The sequence below is a fragment of the Rissa tridactyla genome, chromosome 10 (genome assembly GCF_028500815.1).
Source record: "Rissa tridactyla isolate bRisTri1 chromosome 10, bRisTri1.patW.cur.20221130, whole genome shotgun sequence".
In the NCBI taxonomy this organism is placed as follows: Eukaryota; Metazoa; Chordata; class Aves; order Charadriiformes; family Laridae; genus Rissa; species Rissa tridactyla.
Genome location: NC_071475.1, coordinates 17,812,574 through 17,831,816, shown reverse-complemented (window position 1 = coordinate 17,831,816; position 19,243 = coordinate 17,812,574). Strand labels below are relative to the sequence as shown.

The 19,243-nt window shown below is 46.5% G+C and overlaps 1 protein-coding gene across 1 annotated transcript in view; it reads left to right on the top strand.

Annotated features, from left to right (window-relative positions):
• Window positions 1-19,243, top strand: part of NT5DC2 (5'-nucleotidase domain containing 2) — a 28,685-nt gene extending 9,442 nt beyond the window's left edge. The window contains exons 4-14 of the mRNA XM_054216687.1: window positions 1,628-1,683; window positions 3,408-3,501; window positions 7,250-7,378; window positions 10,492-10,552; window positions 11,204-11,306; window positions 11,798-11,929; window positions 13,703-13,784; window positions 17,387-17,473; window positions 17,945-18,085; window positions 18,320-18,384; window positions 18,878-19,243. Of these exons, the coding sequence (XP_054072662.1) occupies window positions 1,628-1,683; window positions 3,408-3,501; window positions 7,250-7,378; window positions 10,492-10,552; window positions 11,204-11,306; window positions 11,798-11,929; window positions 13,703-13,784; window positions 17,387-17,473; window positions 17,945-18,085; window positions 18,320-18,384; window positions 18,878-19,139 (1,212 nt within the window). The 3' untranslated portion in view covers window positions 19,140-19,243. The remainder of the gene's footprint in view (window positions 1-1,627; window positions 1,684-3,407; window positions 3,502-7,249; window positions 7,379-10,491; window positions 10,553-11,203; window positions 11,307-11,797; window positions 11,930-13,702; window positions 13,785-17,386; window positions 17,474-17,944; window positions 18,086-18,319; window positions 18,385-18,877) is intronic.

The window sequence follows — 19,243 nt, the reverse complement described above, 5'->3', positions numbered from 1 at the left end:
TCTGTCTTTCAGGAAATTTAAACAACAAACTTCAATCCTGCATCTACAAGTGCTTGCCTGGAGCAGAAGCGTTATGTCTTACTCTAATAATAGAAATGACTTGTCAGGAGAATGCTTTAGGAAGCCTTCCCCACCCCCCACCCCGAATAATAGGACTGCCTGGAAAAAGATCCAAGCTACTTGAGATGCATGCTTCTTAGGAGCACAGGCAAGCAAAGCGCAAGCATTAGCTTTAACCCTTTTCAGTGCTTTGGACTGATTCCCATGAAGCCTGATTCCCAGTGATGTAATGCTGGCTGCCGCAGCCAGGCAGTCAGGTGGGAGCACAGCAGAGAATGTTGCTTCACTGTAGTAGCTTCTCTTATGTTGAGCTTTGAGCAAATTCAGGGAAGCAGGCAGTACAGGCTGGAGCGTGTGTGCTGTTCTCCAGCAGTGGGGGGAAAAAAAAAAAGAGAATGAAGAAAAAAAACTATATAGAGTTTTCCCGTGTCTTTTGTCCTAACTGAGGTGACAGCATGTCAGCAGACCTCTCATGCCTCTAACTTCACAAAGTAAGAAATAGATCTGTGAGAAACTGAAGTTTTTTTCTTTGTTTAAATCTCTGGCTGATATATCAGAGGAACACAGAGGTGACTAGCCTAGCCTAGCAAAGTGCCCTGTGAGTGAGTAGGTGGTGAGAACTCTCTTTTCTCAGGATCAGAGTTTGCAAAACACATGAAAAACTGGGTTGTGCCTGTCCAAGTAAATCTTTCAGCATATTTGTCTGCACTCCTCACAAATTAGTGGGAGGTCTGCCCACTGATACGGTATCATGATAAAAGAAGGTGCCTGAAGGTTGTGAATGCTCTGTGAAATCAATTACCTTGTGCTGTGGTAGAAGCAGCACAAATAGTGTGATGCCGTGTCCCTGCTCGAGTTGCAGCGTGATGTGGATTTAGTGTGAGGTTGCTCTCTGTGCCCTGAGAACTTGTGCTACGGCTTCAGAATGATGGATGGGGGAGACGGGATGACTCACGAATAGAGGAGCCTGCTACAAAAAATGCAAAGAAATCTCTAATGTTACCAGCCTGGTGTGCTCATGAACTTCTTTGCTTAAATGTCTGTTGGGGAGAGGGAGAAATGATGGAGGGGAGAGTTCTTGTGTAAAGAAAATGACTGGGCGCAGCTGCGCTCTAAACCAAAACTTGCCCACTTAGTTCTGCTTAAGATAAATGTGATAAGAAATAGATCTCTTGTGCACACAAAGCTCCTTTGGAATGTGTGTGCTTTTGCAAGGGAGATAAGAAGAGCCTATCTGACTCACAGAAGCGTTGTTCTCTCCATTTTTCAACTTCATCCCTGTTCACAAACTTTGGAGTGTAACAGACAGTGGTATTTCGGCCATGGAAAGATGGTCTTTTGCCAGAGAGGAAAAAAAAAAAAGTCACAGTATGAATAAGTGTGTGTAAAAGTGGCTGGGGAGTAGAGTGCAGCTCAAAGTACATACAAGTGGGATGTTTGTTTTATTTTTCTAAAAAATATTTTTATTTTATTTTTCTAAATGTCATTTGTGTGGTACTTGAAACTTAAATAAGGTTTCAGTGTAAACCTACCCACTCTAACAGTAAATATCTATGCCTTATCACAGAGTCTTCTGATGAAGATCGATGCTTTCCATTATGTCCAGCTGGGGACGGCATATAGGTCTGTCAGTTCTGAAAATAATTTTCTAAATGCTCATATATGCAAATGTGGATTAATAAATCTGAATGTATGTTCATGGCATTTATATTTTTTTTCTGAGCAGAGCACAGTCTTGTCTGGCTTATCCTGTTTGCACTTGTTTCAAATGCTTACCTGGCATATAACTGCAGGGAGTTATTGTTCTCAAGCGTTTCAAGCCAAGCGTGGGTGGGAAAGACCTGGAGCTTTTTGTAATGGTTAATGGCACATCTGGTCACGTACTCTGTGTGATGTCTAAGCTGCAGCTACAGCATATCTGGGTTAATGTCTGTGAGTAAACAGTGCAACTGGGAAAGGACTCCTCTGTATGTGGTCCGCATACAGGCCTGTCTTCTCCAGGCGGGAGTGGATCCCAGCAGTGGTCTGCTGCACCTCATCACAAAGCTGAGGAGAGTGGTCTGAATGTGCAAATAAAATCTTAAAGTAGTGCTGACATGTCAATAAAGCAGAATCTGGTCTCTAAGGCCTAGTTTGTCCTGGTTTTCCTTCTCTTTTTTTGTTCTCCAAGGAAAACTGGGTGTGCTTTGGAATAAGTGGCTGAAAGAGTGCGGAGCAAACTTTTCTCCAAAAATTTGTGAGGCTAAAGACTGGGAGAAAACACTGCCCCAAAGTGGAGCGGTGTTGGTGTCTAAGAAGTAGTAATTCATAGTTATTGGTAGAAAAGCTCCTGTAGATCTGCGTTGTATTTCCTGAGCATGGAAGCCAATGTTTTTGTTTTTTTCATGAACTGTGCCCTTTTGCTGTTAAGCTTCAGTTACAGTAAACACTCTAAGAATATTAAAAAGGGAGTTTCATAATCAGAGAGAAATGTCTGCTTTGAGTGCTAGCTTTTTGGGGGTGGGGTGGGAAGGAGAGGTAAGTACTGCCCCATATTTCTCTCCAGCTTCACAAAGAGATTTTTAGCTAAAGTGCCTTTAAACTTTTTTCCCCTTTGTAACTGTCCTTCTTGAAGCATCTTTTTCCTAAACTGTCCTTTGCTTTTGAGCACAACTGAGGCAACTTTCAGCTTCTCAGAGGCTGTACCATGCTTGAATAGGAAAGAAGAAAGGGAAAGTTGCTGACTGCTTGAGTAAACAGCCATCAAAAATTGTGCAAGAGGCAATACCTGCAGCAGTCAGATAACCTGATGTTAACGAACAGTACAGCTTATAGCCATACCTGTGATTATGGTGTTTTTGGGAAAAACAGAGATCTTTGTTGAATGGTTTTAGGGAAGAACTTGTTTTGCTTAGGAAATCTGAATAGGAAAGCTCTTTTCCTACACCTTTGCATTTCAAGGTAGATATACCTCGTGGAAGCAACCTCTCCAAACCTACAGTTACCCAGTGCTGCCAAAGTCAGGTCATGGGGCGGATTTGGTGGGGCAGTCCCGTTAGCAGATTGACAGCCTTCAGAGAGAAGCCACTGGCTGAACTCTCTGTTGGAATGTGGATAAAACCCCTCAACTAACTTGAAGGAGCGAGCAAGGTATCTGAAGAATGTCTCGGGAAAGATTTTATGTGAATCTTAAGAAACCATGGGGCTGTCAGGCTCCTCTGGCTGTCTCCTTTGTGCAAGAGAAATTCGTGAGTTTTACGTGAGTTTTAGAAAGGAGCCTATTTGTTCCATTTTCTCTTTCTCTGTCGTTGGTAGCTTTGTGCAGACTGATGATTATTGACAAACTATTTCTGTTGTTTTGTGTCTAGAGGGCTCAAACCAGTGCCTGATGAAGAGGTAATTGAACTCTATGGTGGTACGCAGCACATCCCCTTGTACCAGATGAGTGACTTCTATGGCAAGGTATTGTAAGCCCTTTACTGCTATGTTGCGGCAGCTCTTTAACAACTAGGAAAACACAGTGAATTGTACGAGCATGTAAATGACTCCAGCCTCCCTTGGACTCCAAAAGGCTCAGTCCCTAGTGAGCTGCAGTGTGTGTTTTTGTTCTAGTGAGAATTTGCCCCAGAGGTTATTTAGCAGTTTAGCATGTGAAAGCCATCTGCAAAGCGTTCCTAAACCCCAGGGCTATTGGCCTAGAGCTGAACGGCTCTGGAGACTGATAGAGAGATGTCCCCAGCTTTTTCCTTGGCCAAATCTAGCTCTCAAGCTACCAGGCCAGCCTGCTGTGATGGTGTTTACAGTGAGTTGTGTGGGAGGGGTTATGTATGTGTAGCAGCAGGGTGCTTGCAGTGCCTTTCTCTCTTTTGTTTTGGGTAGGGTTTTTTGCCTTCATGAATGGGATCCCTCTCTATACCTCTTCAGACCTACTCAGTGGATATTATTCATAGGGTTGGTATCCATGAGTGTTGGGGTGGGTTTTTTTTAGGCGGAAAATCTTACTGTCACAGTAAAGGACTGAAATTCTGTCTGTAGGAGCTGTAGAAATCCTTTGGCTGCCTAAACTAGAGGAAGTTAGGAGAGATTTTTCTCCTTTAGTGTCTAGTGTGGTGCAGTGGGCAAGCGGGGCCATTCACATCCCTTTCCCCCCAGAACTGCTTTGTTTCTTGCCCTTTGTTAGTTCAGTTGCCTTAGGGGAAACTGGAGGGAGAAGGGCAGGCTTCCTCTGGTAATACCCCTTCGAGTTTGCTGTGTGAAGTCTCCAGCAAGGTCACTTTTTGATTTCTCACTCTCTCTCTTGGGAACAATTAATCTGAGTGGTTGCTTTCTGGATAAGCGTATATTCTGTTTATAGCTCAATGTTGTTTCCAGCTTTGAAATAGGATGTTTCTGTTTAGAATTTGATATCTGTCTGTAAACTGCACTCGATTAGCCTCCGGCTGTGCAACTCTCCTCTCTCCTGGCAAACTTGGAGATGATTTCACTTTTCTTTTTAAATAATTGTAAACACGAAATTTGCTTTGAGTTGTTGCCTTTTGTAGGATCAGGTGCTCGTGCTAAGTGGCCTTTCTGTGCTGCTTTGTACCTACCGGGTGTTTTCTTCTTTCCTCTAGTTAGTATTGAAAAATTTGGTATAAGCTTTGGCCACAGAAGTAGGGATAGCAGCTTATTCTTTGTGAAGAGGTGAATCTCCTCTCCTAATAATGTAATGAACTCCAAAAGCTAATAGGTGAATCCCAAAGAGAGCAAAAGTAAATACAATTATATAACAACAACTAAGGACATTTGCATTCGGCAATGTCTGCTCATCCTGTGCCACTAAAACAGCATCTGGGAAAGCATCTGGGCTAAGACGACTGCTGGCATGAGCAGGTACAGTGCAATTGGCGTGGAGTGAGGCTTTAGCAGGGATCTTAGATCTTGTCTGCCTTAATCTGCCGTGCTGATGTTGCTATCCGTATGGGTAACAGGAACGTCTGCCAGGTCAGTGATTCCAGGCGACAAGGTGTAAGACAAGTGGGACTGATATAGGTGAAGTGTGTAAATATTTTCCCTTAAGGGTTTTCTTGATCCTCTGTTGGCAGCAAAGTGCAGACAGCTACGGGCATCCCAGCACCTGCAGTAGGTAGGCACAGATATTGCCCTGGGTTAGATAATGCAGCCAGTGTGGCTTTCACTGGCAGAACTAGCGATGGCCTGTAGTGAAGGTGGAGAACTCATGGGTGTTGGGGAGAAAAAATATGTAGCATTCTAAAACGATGGTCTGGTTTTCATCCTGACTTGTGTCACTATGTCTGCTCTAAGGAAGCCAAGGCCATTCACTAAAAGGAACTTGGGGAGGCTGTACTTGCCTTGTAGGATAATAATGCAAGGCACAAAAATGAAATCAGAGTTGACAAGGTAAATCTTTGCTGTTAACATTGAACATTTAACTGTCTTCTCTATACTTAAGGTCTTGAAAGGTGGGACAGGTCATTGCTCTGCTGTGCTCTGCTAAATCCCATACGTAGTGATTTCAGTAGGAACTGCCTGTCTGTGTCCCTCTTGCTTTTTTCCCAGAATCCCTGAACAGGGAAAAAAAAGGAAATTTTGGGTTTGCTAGTGGGAGAAATGTTCCCTTAGCAACCACACATCAAAATGGACAAGTCTGTTGAAAGTATTCAGTGAGTATCACTAAGCAGCACCACTGTGTGTGGTATGTGTCCCAAACCAGAGGGTGTCCTACGTGTTCTCTTCTGCTGTAGATCAAGTCGTCCTATGCTGGATGATGGGGGGAAATTGTATAACTCTCAGCACAGTCACCTAGCTTTCAATTGCAGCACTTTTTGGTAATAGACCTCAGACAAGATGCTGTTTGTTATTCCTTTGCCCTTTTTGTATCATCTTTCTTGACCTCAATTTGTGTTGCCCCAATATTGCCTATAGATAGTGCTGCAAAGAGTGCTAGTCTCTTGTTCTACCCTTACTAGACCAGACTAAACGGGAGATGTTACTGTTGTTACATCCTGACACGACAGGAGCACATGTTTGTCATTAGGCAGCATGTGCCCTCTGTCAGCGTCCACCATGTGTATCTTCTGTGATCTTTTGGACGCTGCTTTCATGTCTGTCTTTCACATAGCTATAATAAATGCCTTCTGATGTGGACCAGTATTACCCTAGAGAGCTGCAACTTTGCAGCTGTCAGTCACAGATTGCTCAAAGCTCACATGCACAGGCATGATGTGACTGAATTGCCAGGGTACCTCTGGTGACTGGGTTCACTGAGAGGTCTATGCACTTCCCAAATTGCTTTCCACATACAAGACTTTAGTAACTGTCCCCTTGGCTGATCTGGCCCTTCAGCGATGAAAGATGAAAAAATTTATTCCAGCTTCAGCTTACCAGTGAGACTCACCATAGTCCTCTGCACAGGTGGTACATACTGAACAAACAAGATTTATTTTACTGGAAGGCCTGCCTGGAGCCAAAGTAGGCTGTTGACCTGCTGATAGGTTTGTGATTGATAGGCAAAAAAATAGCAAATATATGGGAGAACTGCAACCTTGACTAATGCAAGGTTGGGATTTAATTGTCCATTTCTGGTTGACTGCTGGGTGGGCTGAAGTTCTTCTTCTTTGTGCCCGCTCTGGGTTTGCTGTAGTGACCTAAGGGTAGACAGGCGTTGGCAAAATGCTTGTTGGAGTAATTTTTGCATTACTGTGTGAAACCTCACTGGAATGTTGTTAGAGCAGCTTTGGTGCTCATGTGTCCAGTGTCACAGCCTGGTTTAGACGAGCAATGGGGCACCTCCAGCAAGGGCCAGAGCTGCTTCTCTAGTAGAGCATTGTCTATTGGCACCTGTGGTAATGCCAAGAGGCCAGGTGGGAAGCAGAGGGCATAGGATTAAAATAAAAGTTAGTGTCCGGGACTGACTTCCCGCTTTCCTCCACCTTCACCCCATGGTGTTAACGATGCTGGGTTTGTTTAATGATTTCTGTGAAGGAGAAGCCTCTCTCTTGTCAAGTGTTAATGCATTAGGTTAGTGTTTTGGTTGAGGAGAGGGCTATTTTCTGAGTGGCTAGGACTTTCCACATTAGTGTTTTTGTTAGCCTGAAATGTCTTCCAGATGGTACTGGGTGATAAGAGTTTATTTGTTGCCTTTACTTTTTTTTTTTTAAAGAAGTATTTTTTTTGGTTTAATGTATCTCCTTAATTTTTTACTTTCCAGGGTCCATCACTTAAGCAGTTTATGGATATTTTTTCTCTCCCTGAAATGACGCTGCTCTCTTCAGTCATTGATTACTTCATAACTCATGGCATTGAGTTTGACCAGGTGCATCTTTACAAGGATATATCTGTAAGTAAAATGTCTACTGTCCCATAGCTCATACCACGTCAGAATTGTGGACTCCTTGGCTTGTTAGCACTGGTGAGCTCTGCAGTACCCAAACCTAAGGGGTGTTAGTGAGTAGCCTAATATGACAACACTGTTGCCCCTTTAGATTAAAGTGTTACCAGGGAATATTCAAAGCTGTGTTTTCAGAACACATTAGGTTTCTGTCTGTACCACAGAGTTGGTGTTGCTGTACATTATCTCTTGCAGGAGTGCCTAGGCTAGTCAGGTTGAAGGTCCTTCTCTGGGAAATATGTCACACAGCTTGTGTAAACACTTTTAAGCTCTATCTTTTCCTGTTAATATCTCATTTTTCAAAGAGGCATTTGACCGTATACCGGTTTGCTTTATACAGCAATTGTTGTGAAACACTTGCCCTTGCCTGCTCTGAGAATCTACCCCGTCCCTTTGCAGCTGCAGAATAGTCTGATCCTTTTGGGGTGTTTTCCAGTGAGTGACAGTCGCTTTTAAGAGCTAGTTACTCTAAGGTGCTAACTGTGCTCTCCAGCTTCACTCCTGGTATTTGAAAGGGCTGTGTGGGATTATCGGCATTGTTCGAGGGTACTGTTTGACTTCTTAGTTAATGTTGTAGGCAAGATGTAAGTGATTGAGATTGTCTTCTGTTGACAGACAATGCACATTCCTTGATAGGCAAGTCGTATTGAATGCTTTTTCCATGGAGAGGGGTTTTTGATTTGTACCTTGTTGCAATCTCATGCTCATCCACCGGTAGCAGCCCATACATACACTGTTCAGGCTTCTAGTGAGGGAAATGGAGCTCCACATCTGTGCTGCTGTGATAAGGATCCACCCTGACAGCTTTGCTACAGCCAAGGATTACAGCTTACATTCTGACCTTCTGTCAGTGCTTGATAAGAGCATGTTAGCCAGTTTCCCACAAGACCTTAATATGTTTCTAGGGTGTTTGTTGTTGTAGTTGCTTTCACTCTTGGGGTGGGGAAAACGGGAAGAAGGGGATACAGCTGACTCCTGAGGCCTTTTGTCAAGAGCGTCTTCTGAACCTTCTTTTGAGGTCAAAATGGATGTGTTCCTAATAGAAATCTTGAGAGCAGGTGGATGGTTGACACAGCCTAAGACATACTCAATGGAGGGCAAATGGTGTGCTTAAAACCCAAAACTCCTGAGTGCTAATCCTGGCATTTGTCTTCACATCCTTTTGCTGAGGGATGTAGTCATTTCTGAGGAGTGCCTGAGATAGACAGAGAAGAGAGCTCCAACAGAAAAATTTGTGCCAATGCCTGAAATCTACTCTGAAAAGTTGGGGACTGTCCTGTGCTCTCACCAGCAGAGTTCTTGATTTTGCTCTGTATGATGAGGATAAACATTTTTGCAAAACTTGTCCCTTTGCAGTACCTGAGTGCAAGTGCAAAGAAATGGCTTGCGGACATGAGCACAGAGATCCTTTGGTGCCTACACAGACAGGTGTCTGAGAGGACTTGCCTAGCCCCAACTGTTATTACAATGCAGGATCACAGTGGGTTAAGACAAGTGTAAACCTGACACTCCTCTGTAATTCTCGGTGGTAACCCTGATTGCAGTGCAGAGCGTTTGGGAGCAGGTTGAGTGCGAGAGACACTGCACTGAGTCAAAATGGCACACCCGGAGGCAGTGGTAAAGGTTGAAGCTGACATGTAAACCTAGTAGTCCCGTCACACCAGTTTGCTCACTTTCTATTTGAGAGTAAGAACATACAATTTACCCTGATACCCTTTGGAAGAGTTTTTGAGCCCTGTTTGACACCTCCTCAGGCTACCAAGATTTTACATGCAGGAACCTTATAGTTCTTCCACTTTCTTTTTTTTCTCTTTTACGTTTTGGGGGGCAGGGGTTTAGGGAAGGGGCACAATGGAATCTCTTTCTGCTTGCTTTTTGTTCAATTTCTTTCCAATAAGGCAGACTCTTGGTGTGATGTGACTGCTTTTTTACCATTCAAATACACAATTTGAATGGAAAGAGACTCCTAAAACTCTTTTTTGAAGAGATAACTCCTCCTCCTTTGTCGTCCCCCATCTAAGTTGTAAATTCTGGTTCTCTCCCAGCTTTGAAGGAAATTATTTTTGGGGTGATGAGCAGGTTTCACCAGCACTGCAGTGAGAGCAGGTGTTGTGTGCAAGTATCACTGTAGCAATATCAGTGGCAAGTGTGGGAATACAGTCTGAAAGGGCAACTCCTGAAGGAGCACATGGAGTTTAACAGGGATTTAAGGGTCCTGGGGAAAGGCAGCATTTGTTTACCTGTCTAATATTGTCAGGGATGAAAACGAAACTGTTAAAACAAGTGTTTGCATGTGCAAACACTGCAAAATGTGTTGCCGCTCTGGAAATGATTTCGTGTATCTGGCAAATCTCATGGGATAGACTTGGGAAGAATCTCACTTGGGTGTGTCCAAAGCCTCTGGCCTGGAAAACAGAGGATATTTGGATGCCCTTGACAATATCTGTTTTAACTTGCCTCCCTCCTGAAAAGTGGGCAGCTCTGTTTTGCCAAAAAACCCTCACTCTCCTAGTAGAAGCTTCTGCTGTGCCCACTGGCCATCTGGGGCCAGGAGCTGTAGCCCTCCTTGGCCTATGGGGAATGTTTTGGAATTACAGATGCTCACCTCTGCTGCTGTTCGCCTTGGCCATGCTCCCATCCTTTGGGTCGCATTTGGCAGAGCTTCCACAGGCATAGAGAGGAAGAAAAGCCACCTAGTGTCTGGGCCAGTACAATTTTGGGGCAGTAAATCGTTTTGGAGTTGCACAGTCTTGATTGCCTTGGTAACAGTGGGTTAACACGTGCTGGTTTCCCGGAGCAGGAAGGAAGCTGTGCTTTCATTGGTAGATTTTGAGGTTTTTTCCCCCCTACTGCATTGACTCAGCTAGCCACTTTTTGGCATGTTGGCGAGCCTTGCTGTGCAAGGTCCTCTGCTTAGCATTAACGTAGCTTTTGTTCATTCAGCAAGAAGAGGGGATGTGTCATTACTGTATTGGTCCTCAGTGGTGGCAATAGGTTTGTGTGCTGAGAAACAGGAATGCCATATATAAAACTGAAACTTTTTTCCCTGCCCTTTTCTATAGGATGCTATTAGAGATGTGCATGTGAAAGGAGTGATGTACAAATGGATTGAAAAAGATCTGGGTGAGTTTAATAGAGCTCTGGTGCCAAATCCATTTTGATATGTCATACTATGTGGCATTCTGTGTAAGTTGACTGTGTAGGTCCCACATGCAGTCACAGAAGTCAGGGGGACATAGAACTTAATTAAATACTTGTTTGTGGCATGCCTAAAGGCTGATGGGTGCCATTAAGAGTGGCATTAAGAACCAAGTGGTATTTAGGATCAGGTGGAGGATCTATTTTAATGGAGGAAACAACTACCTCATTGCTTGTGTTTCTGTTTTCCTTCAGCCTGTAAGCAAGGGGTTATGGTCCTTGGCATGATGGGAACATGCAAAAGCATCATCTGGGGAGACTTCAAGCTCCAGGTAGCTACATGGCCTGGAATGGCTGTGCCTGTCCCTTGTGACGGTTTGGTATCAACCCTCCTTTTTTTGCCAGCCTTTTCAGTTCCTCAGTCTTTCTCTTCCCTCTAGATGGGATTGATGAGGACAAGGAAGGCCATTTTGTCACCATGTTGGTTTACTACCTGCCTGCCTGAGGTGGATCTAACTCAGGCCTTTTGCATTACTATTGGTATAGGGGCTAGGTTTGTTTTTGTTTTTAAATAAATGTGGTCATGACTTACACCAGAAGTTTTTGATTGATAATGTCTGTTTTATTCCAATACAGAACAGTATATTCTGCATGGGGATGAAATCTATGCTGTGCTAAACCGCCTGGTGAACCACAAGAAGAAACTCTTCCTCATTACAAACAGTCCCTTTAGCTTTGTGTGAGTACTGTTATTGCACATCGATGGGTCACCACAGCAAGAGCTGCACAGTGCGGTCTCTCCTGTGACCATTTGAAAGTTGTATGCTAGAGGTTTTTGTGGCAATAGCGATGAGAGTGCTCTCTGGGAACCGTTTGTGGTGAACGTTGCACCCCATGGTTCTCTCTACACTGTTGACTCTCACTTTTAGAAGAAGACACGAGGCTGTGGCTGGCCACAACGTTACAGAGCTCTGTCACCTTAGATTACCTCTAGCAGCTTTTGCTGCATCACAGACTTTTCTGGACAGGAGAAAGGGTGGGACAGCTTGAAACGGTCAAAGCGCTACAGCAATCCTCAATGCAATGAGACAGCCTTGGGGGATTCATAAATCTCTGTTTTCTTCTCTGTTACTGAAATGAGAGTAAATTTAGGACAGACTGTTGTAAAGATGCATTGTTGGGTGAAAAAGAGTACTGGATCTGTTAACTTCTCTCTTTCTTTGCCCTTAGGGACAAAGGAATGAAACACATGGTTGGCAAGAACTGGCGGGACTTATTCGACATGGTCATTGTGCAAGCTGACAAGCCCAACTTCTTCACTGATCGGCGGAAGTACGTGTCCTGGGGCAATACTGCACTGCTGTATGTGGGCCTGAGGTTTTGGGCCCCCTTCCTGGGAGTAAATGGCTCCTTTTACCTTCCAAAAGAGTAGTGGTTTTCTAAGCGTAATCTAGGTCTAGTAGGCAGCAGTCTGCTGCTGCCCTCTCGGATGCTCTCTGAGAAGATGAAAACTGACTACTCTGGGAATAAGAGTATAGAACGGGTAGTGCCAAGCAGAAAGCATGTTTCTAAAATTGGCTGTCTTCTAAGCCTCATCTGTTTCGTCATGGTCTGGGCTTAACTTAGATTTTTAGGGGTAATAATGTACTTAAATCTTTAGAAAGAGAAGACCTCTGGAATAGTGTGGGTGAGAGATGGCCATTTCTTGGCTCTAGGTCTTGAGTGCTTGCCAAAATCTTTCCTTTTCCTGTTCCCCACAGCAATATCTGTGTGTTTTGGTTTTTTTTGGTTTGTTTGTTTGTTTGTTTTGGGTTTTTTTCAGTTACTGGATACATGCTGTTTGGTAATTGGCAGCTCTGTAAGCCGTTGTACGTGGCAGCTGGGTTTTGTGGTCATGTAGGAGCTGCCAAGGGACTAACTGATAGACAAGCTGCTGTCCTTGCTTTGCTCTTTGGATTATTTGCTTTGGGAACCTGCGTCTGCTTTGTTGCCTCAACTTATGACTGACCAGGAATTACTGCCCTTGAGGGAGAGGTCTATTCTTTCCTCTTTATGTATTTTCTTCCCCTATTTCCCAGGCCATTAGCATAAATAGGAATAAACCTACAAAATGGCTTTATAAGCTGTGCTGACTTGGTAAAGGCTTTCTTCGTGGGATGTAGGTGAAGTGTCTTACAAATGTAGCCTGGAGCTATGATGATCTGGCCCTCTAGGAGATGAAACCTTACAGCTATGTGGTGCCTAAGGTCCACTCAGGTAGTGAGCCAGTGGAATGACACGGCACATACATGCAAGGTTAGGGGAACCTCCTGATGGTGAGCTGTAGTGAACTGTGGAGTGTTTTCTCTGAGGGAAAATGCAGGTGTGCGCTGGAGACCACTCGTGATTGAGGAGCCCCTTGCCCAGGTAGGCTGTAGAGTTCATGGTGGAAGGCTGGATTCCTTCTGCCCTGTGGCAGCTCAGGATCATACAGTACTTCTGGATGAGATTGTGCTCTGCTTGCAGCAGGAGCAGCTTCATACCGAGGCTTTTGATCCCAGAGCTCACAGTTTGGAACTCATATCCCAGGACGGAGCAATGTTCCCATTGAACATGAATGTTCGTGGGGGTTCAAGTAACTTAAGCCTTGTTTTGCTGCTTCTGTCCAAGAGGAAGGTAACCAGGCAAGCCCTCAGGAACAGCAGGAGACAGCTGGGGTTAGTTGCTGAGATCAGCACAGAGACTGCCTTATCCTATTAAGACATTCCACAGTCTCTGTTGGACTGGTGTATAGCCACAGTAGAACGGGACAAAAAATGTTTCATGGCAAAGCCTCTTGGCCTTAGCATTTCAGAGGTAGTCTTTATTATTATTATTATCTTCCTCTTTCTGTATCTGAAAAGCAAGAAGAGTTGTTAGGGATACTAGCATGAAATGGTTACAATCAATGGAAGCATTTTGAAAAGATATTTCTCTCTTGCACTTTCTCTTCCCCTGAGAAAATAGTGCAGAAGGCCCAGAAGGTCACCTCTCATGTAGAGGTTTTATTATGAGTTGTTACACAGGTAAACAAGTTTTCTGATTCAAGTGCTGTGGTTGCTGGGTAACAATCACCAAAAATCAAAAGAAGTTGACGTCTTCCCGCTTTTTTTCCAGACCTTTCAGAAAACTGGATGATAAAGGCTCACTGCAGTGGGACAAAATAAACCAGCTGGAGAAAGGAAAGATCTACAAAGAGGTAAAGTGGATGCATAAGGCATATGAAGCAAGAGTCTGAAGTGGTGGGGACTGATAAGTCCCCAGTTTTGGAAATCCCTGGAAAAACCCGGAAGTCACTGGTAAACGAAAATCTGCTTAGTCAGAGTGGGGGAAAATGATAGGTTCTTCTATAGGTCACTTGTGGATGTTTGACACCGGTGTTCGAAAAGTGAAAAATGGAAATCCTTGAAAAAAGCGCCTATGGTAGCGTTAGAGGGCACTTGTAAGAAGACACGCTCTAGGATCTGTGTGCTGTGCTGGCTGGTGGCAGCGAGACATGCCTTCTGTCCACACGCAGAGAGCTCTTGCTGGCCCGGTAGGACACTGTCCCCCTGAATGCTTTCAGCATGTCTCTTGGCATGCTGTAGAGCAATAGCCTTGCAATTTGCATGCCTCTGAAAAGTCTTTCAGCTTCTGCTGGGATGTAAGCATTAGAATAAAGGGCCTTTTTGTATATCGGAAAACCCTGCCAAGGGCTGTGTTGCCTGTCAGCATGCGATAAATTGACCTCTGAGAATGGTGAGAGATGCTTCATGCCAGGTGTGGAAAAGGCTGCGTTCCCAACACAGTTTTTTACAGTTGCAGGAGGCAGAGCTGAAATAAAGTATACCAGAGCTGCCTGGCAGGAAAACTTTTTGCCTGCAGCTCTGAAAGTTTCCTACCCAGCTCCGTGTGTGGGTCATGCTGCAGAAAGGTGTGCAACAGGAGTGATGTATCCCACCAAGCTCAACTGGCCTTGTCATTAGAGATGGAGGGACAGGGAACAAGGAGGGAAAAGGCAGAGAAGGATCAGTTAACTTAGGGTGTTGAGTGCTTGCCTTTCTGCCCTGGAGGACCTGTGCTGAGTTCTCTCTTCCAGGCTGAGTTTTTCCGTGTGGTTGCCCTGTTTGTGTGAGAAGGGGTAATAGGGAAACATCCTCTGCATGTGTAGCAGGGGTCAGTGAATGCCCCCTGCCCCAGCATACAGTGAAGCCTTGAGCCTAGGAGCTCCCTTCTGACATTGTCCCTTGGCTCCTGAAATTCTTGTCCTGGAGCGTCTCCCAAAAGCCTGCTCCTTCAGGGTAAGAAGGCAGAGCTCTCTGCAATCTGATATGCATGCAAAGATCTTCCACACCTCACTCCAAATCGTCCTCCATAAGGTTGGAAAAGGTGTACTTGTGGAGGAGGGAGCAGAGAAATGAGGATGATCAAATAGGGTACAAAGCCTGGCTCCCGTCTCTCTCCCTTTCCTGAAGGATGAGTGTGTCTGAAGGATGGGCTGTTACTCTGGTGAACTTGCTGCCTTGGGGTGTTCTCCTTGCAGCTGGTCTGTCCCCTGAGAACAAATAGCCTTTAAAGTGGCTTTAGGACGGTTTGTTCTTGGTTATGTGAGCTGTCCAATCCCACGGGAAGAAACCATTAGTGACGGCATGGTGAAGTAGCTGGGACCTGACCTGCGGTAGAAAAGTAGGTCATGTCCTTGAGTAATGCTGTTGGGAAGCCTCTGGCCTGTCCGGTGGGTCTGTCAAAGCACTCTGCTAGCATTGTGTCCTCTGCCAAGAGCTAGGAGCTGGGAACATGCAAGTAGAGCTCATACAAAGTCTCTCTCCCAGTAGGTTAGCAGCTCCCTCAGATGGAAAGGTGCACCTCAGCCCTGGGGTTTGTTGCTGAATTAAATCCTGCTCTTGACCACCCACATCCTGTAGATGCAGGTTGCTCACCCAAATGAATGGTGCATTGGGGAAGGGAAAAGATGAAGGAGGAAGGAGGGAAGGGTGGGATTTTTGGGTCCTCTCCAGTTCTTCCCCACCAGGATGTTCATCCAACCACATCAAGGTTGTTGCCTAACTATGTTTCTTGGGATGGGACAGTGCGTATCCTGGTTTTAGGCCACCCTGTCCCCAGCATTTTTGGTTTCTTGAAGTGCCCACAATGTGCTTCTTTCTGGCAAGTGTGAGTGGCCATGGACCTTGCTGTGCTGGTGGTTTTGCTAGGGGCCTCTGGGCTGATTTGTTCCTGTCCCCTGAAACATGGCTGTACGGCAGTTGTGCTGTGGGTATCATCTCATATGAATGGGACCTCAGGGGTCAGTGTTTTGCACTAGGGACTGTGAAATTCAAGTTATCACACTCTACTCCCTCCTTTCTCATAGATGTGGTGTTTTCTGTTTGTGGCATGTATGTTCTCCCACCCCTGCCCTAGTCTGCGATCTCAGGAGGGGAGAAGGACAGCCAGCTCCTGGAGATCACGTAGTAGGTCTGTGGCTCAGTGGGGGTCCAAACGCAACTGGTTGTCAGGTCCACTGCTGTTTGAGGTGACCAGAACACAGCAAAGGAACTGTCCTCCTTCCAAGGGTCTATTTCCCTGCTCTGCCAGTAGCTTCCTGAGCAACCCTCAAGCAAGCAGCAGCAGCAGCAGCAATGTCATGTTCCAGAAGTGCAGAGGCCTACCTGGCCCTGTGTTTCTGTGCTATTAAGGGAAGTCTGCACAGCTCTGGTGCTGCTGCAGCAAGGGGAGGCCCATGGCTCTGGTTCTGGGCACCCGTTGCAGTGCGTACAGCACTTTGCCAGTGACTGCATGCAGGGCTGCAGGCTTTTGTGGGAGCTGGCTTGTGTTTGGGGGTTTTCTGCCTGGGACGTGCTGTTGGGCAGGCATGCTAGCTCCCTTCGTGGCACTGGCGACTGGCTGGAGAGATTGCTGCCGAGTGGCTCGCAGGTTTGCGTTGATGGCTTGTGCTAGTACAGTCTAGTCTCCTGGCATCGATGAGGCCTTTTCCTTTCCTAGTGCGTTTTGTTTCTGTTGTGACTCATGTGGAAAACTTGTGTGGAGAGGGAAGGGGGGGTCCCTGAAGTCTCCTCTGTGTTTGGACGGATGTTTGGAAACCCTTAAAAGTTGCTGTGTGCTGTGCTTTAGCTGGTGCTTTGGGGTTTGGTTTGGTTTACTTAGCTGTGAATCTGCCCGAGCTGCCTGGCTTTTTGGCTTGGTTTGACAGTTCCTGTGAACGTGTGGGTGTTCTTAAGCTGTTGGGTTGGGCTGGTGGTCAGTGATGTGAGAACAGCCTCAAGTGCTTCTGACTCCAAAAGCCTTGCATGATGGCGCTCACCTTACCTCTGAGGCACCCTGTGAGATGAAACCATTATCACCTGAGCCCAGCAACTTCTAAACCCAGAACACCTGGGGTTCTTTCTGTCCATCCCTCAGGCTTTTCTAATTTAGGTGTCTTTCTCTTTTGACCACCTTTTGTTGCCTTTTTAGTCTATATAGTCCTCTTGACTTGTGCCATAGAGCACAGAATTTCCCCTGAATTGCCTGTTGGGTTGGGAAGAGTTTCTGCCTTTTTCTGAGAAAAGCTGAGGGGTGTCTAGGGGGTTGTCACACGGGAAGAAAGTGAGACAAGGCAGGGAAGGACAGAAACCTCTGGGTTTGGATGGCAGGGGAGCAAGCAGGTTGACATCTCATGAGAGTGCTCACATCTGTATGTGGTAAGGTGGCACATCCAGTTGCATTGACGGTGCTACTGAGGTGGCTGCCCAGTACCATGGGGTGAGGATGGCGACATCTGGCCTGTAACCACAATTCTCTCTGTGCTCCTTTTACTTACAGGGAAACCTCTTTGATTTTCTGAGGCTGACGGGCTGGCGTGGATCCAAAGTGCTCTACTTTGGTGACCATCTGTACAGCGACCTTGCGGTAAGTGAAAAGGTCTCTGCTCTCCGGTGAGGTGGGAGCAAGCCTGCATGGGTGGTGTGGCTGCAGCTGTGTGGGAGTGCAAGGCAGGGCCCTGCTCTGAGTGCTCAGGTCTCCAGTATGCTGTGCTGGGGGCTCTGCTGGCTGCGGCTTTCAGGGCACACAGAGGACACATAAGCATCCCCACTCGGCTGTCATGCAGACTCAAGCAGTGGAGAAAGGGCTCCTGAAGTACTTTGTGTGGGTAAAGAACATCTGCTGGTCTGTGAATTTGAGAGCAGTTTGTGTGAATTCAATGTTTCTCCGCAGCTGGTGGCCAGGAGATGGGTGTTACCAGCATGACCTGGCATGGGCCATGGACGCCTGTCCCCTGAGAATCTATAATGGGAACAGAGCTCTTCTAGGAAACAGGGTTGTGTTTGGCTTTCACTCTTTATGTTGAATTCTTGGTTGTTTTTTCACCCCGACCTCTAGGACCTCATGCTGCGTCACGGCTGGAGGACTGGAGCCATCGTTCCTGAACTGGAGACGGAGATTCGGATCATAAACACAGAGCAGTACATGCACTCCCTGACCTGGCAGCAGGCTCTGACGGGGCTTTTAGAGAGAATGCAGGTAAACAGCTCCTCTCTGAGCAGGGTGGGTAATATGCTGCCTTCTGACCCTGCGTTTTGGGCTTAGCATGGGAATGGGGGGATGTACCATCTTGCCTGTGTTCTCAAAAATAGCTCCTCCCTCTCCTGGTGCAGTGGACTCATGGGTTTGTGAGTTACGGTGGTAACTGGGGGGAGCTGAGGTCTGGTCTGCAGGACTGATGCAACATGGTGCTTTCTGCTGTTGTCTTTGCAGATGTATCAGGATGCAGAGTCAAAGCAAGTGTTGCTGGAATGGATGAAGGAGCGGCAGGAGATCAGGTGCGCTTTGTCCCCCTTGCTCAGGAGGTCTCTCGGGGGCTCCCAGACCTGCACTGGGTCTGTTTTGTAACCTGCTTTGGGGACAGTGGCACTGCAGCTGATGGCCTGTGGTCCTCCCTGGTGTCCCTGTCTTGGGGGCAATGCAGCAGTGCAGCCCTGCAGCTTGGGAGGCTGGATGGGTTTGAGGGCAAGGTGGGGAAGGGGAGGTGGTGTCAGCCTGCGCTGGGGGGTGTTGATGGGCTGTTTGCTACTGCAGCTCCTGCCACCGCGGGTGGGTCCTTGCCCATAACAGGTGGCAAGGACCAGTAAGAGTGCAGTGAATATTCGTCACAGTGTCACTGCATGGGTGCTGGTCTGCATCACAGCCTGGGTGGGAGGGTACTTGGGGTATCCCAAAATGTCCTTTGGGAACGGGCTGCCCCAGGGCTAAGGGATTGGAGGAGGAACCTGGGACCCTGGCCTCTTACTTAGAACGCCGTCTCTTTCCTCTCAGGTCGCTGACAAAGAACCTGTTCAACCCCCAGTTTGGAAGCATCTTCCGCACCTTCCACAACCCTACGTATTTCTCTCGACGGCTGGTGCGGTTCTCTGATATCTACATGGCTTCCATCAGCTGCCTGCTGAACTATGACGTGAATTTCACCTTCTATCCCCGGCGCACCCCCCTGCAGCATGAGGCTCCGCTCTGGATGGATCAGCTCTGCACAGGCTGCATGAAAACCCCCTTCCTGGAGGAGATGGTGCACATCCGGTGAAGGGCCAGGTACTCTGGGCAACAGCACCGTGCCAGTCTGTACGTAGGGCCAGGCTGCTCGGCCAGCAGCACCTCTGTCTACCACTAAAGGGCGTTTGACACTTA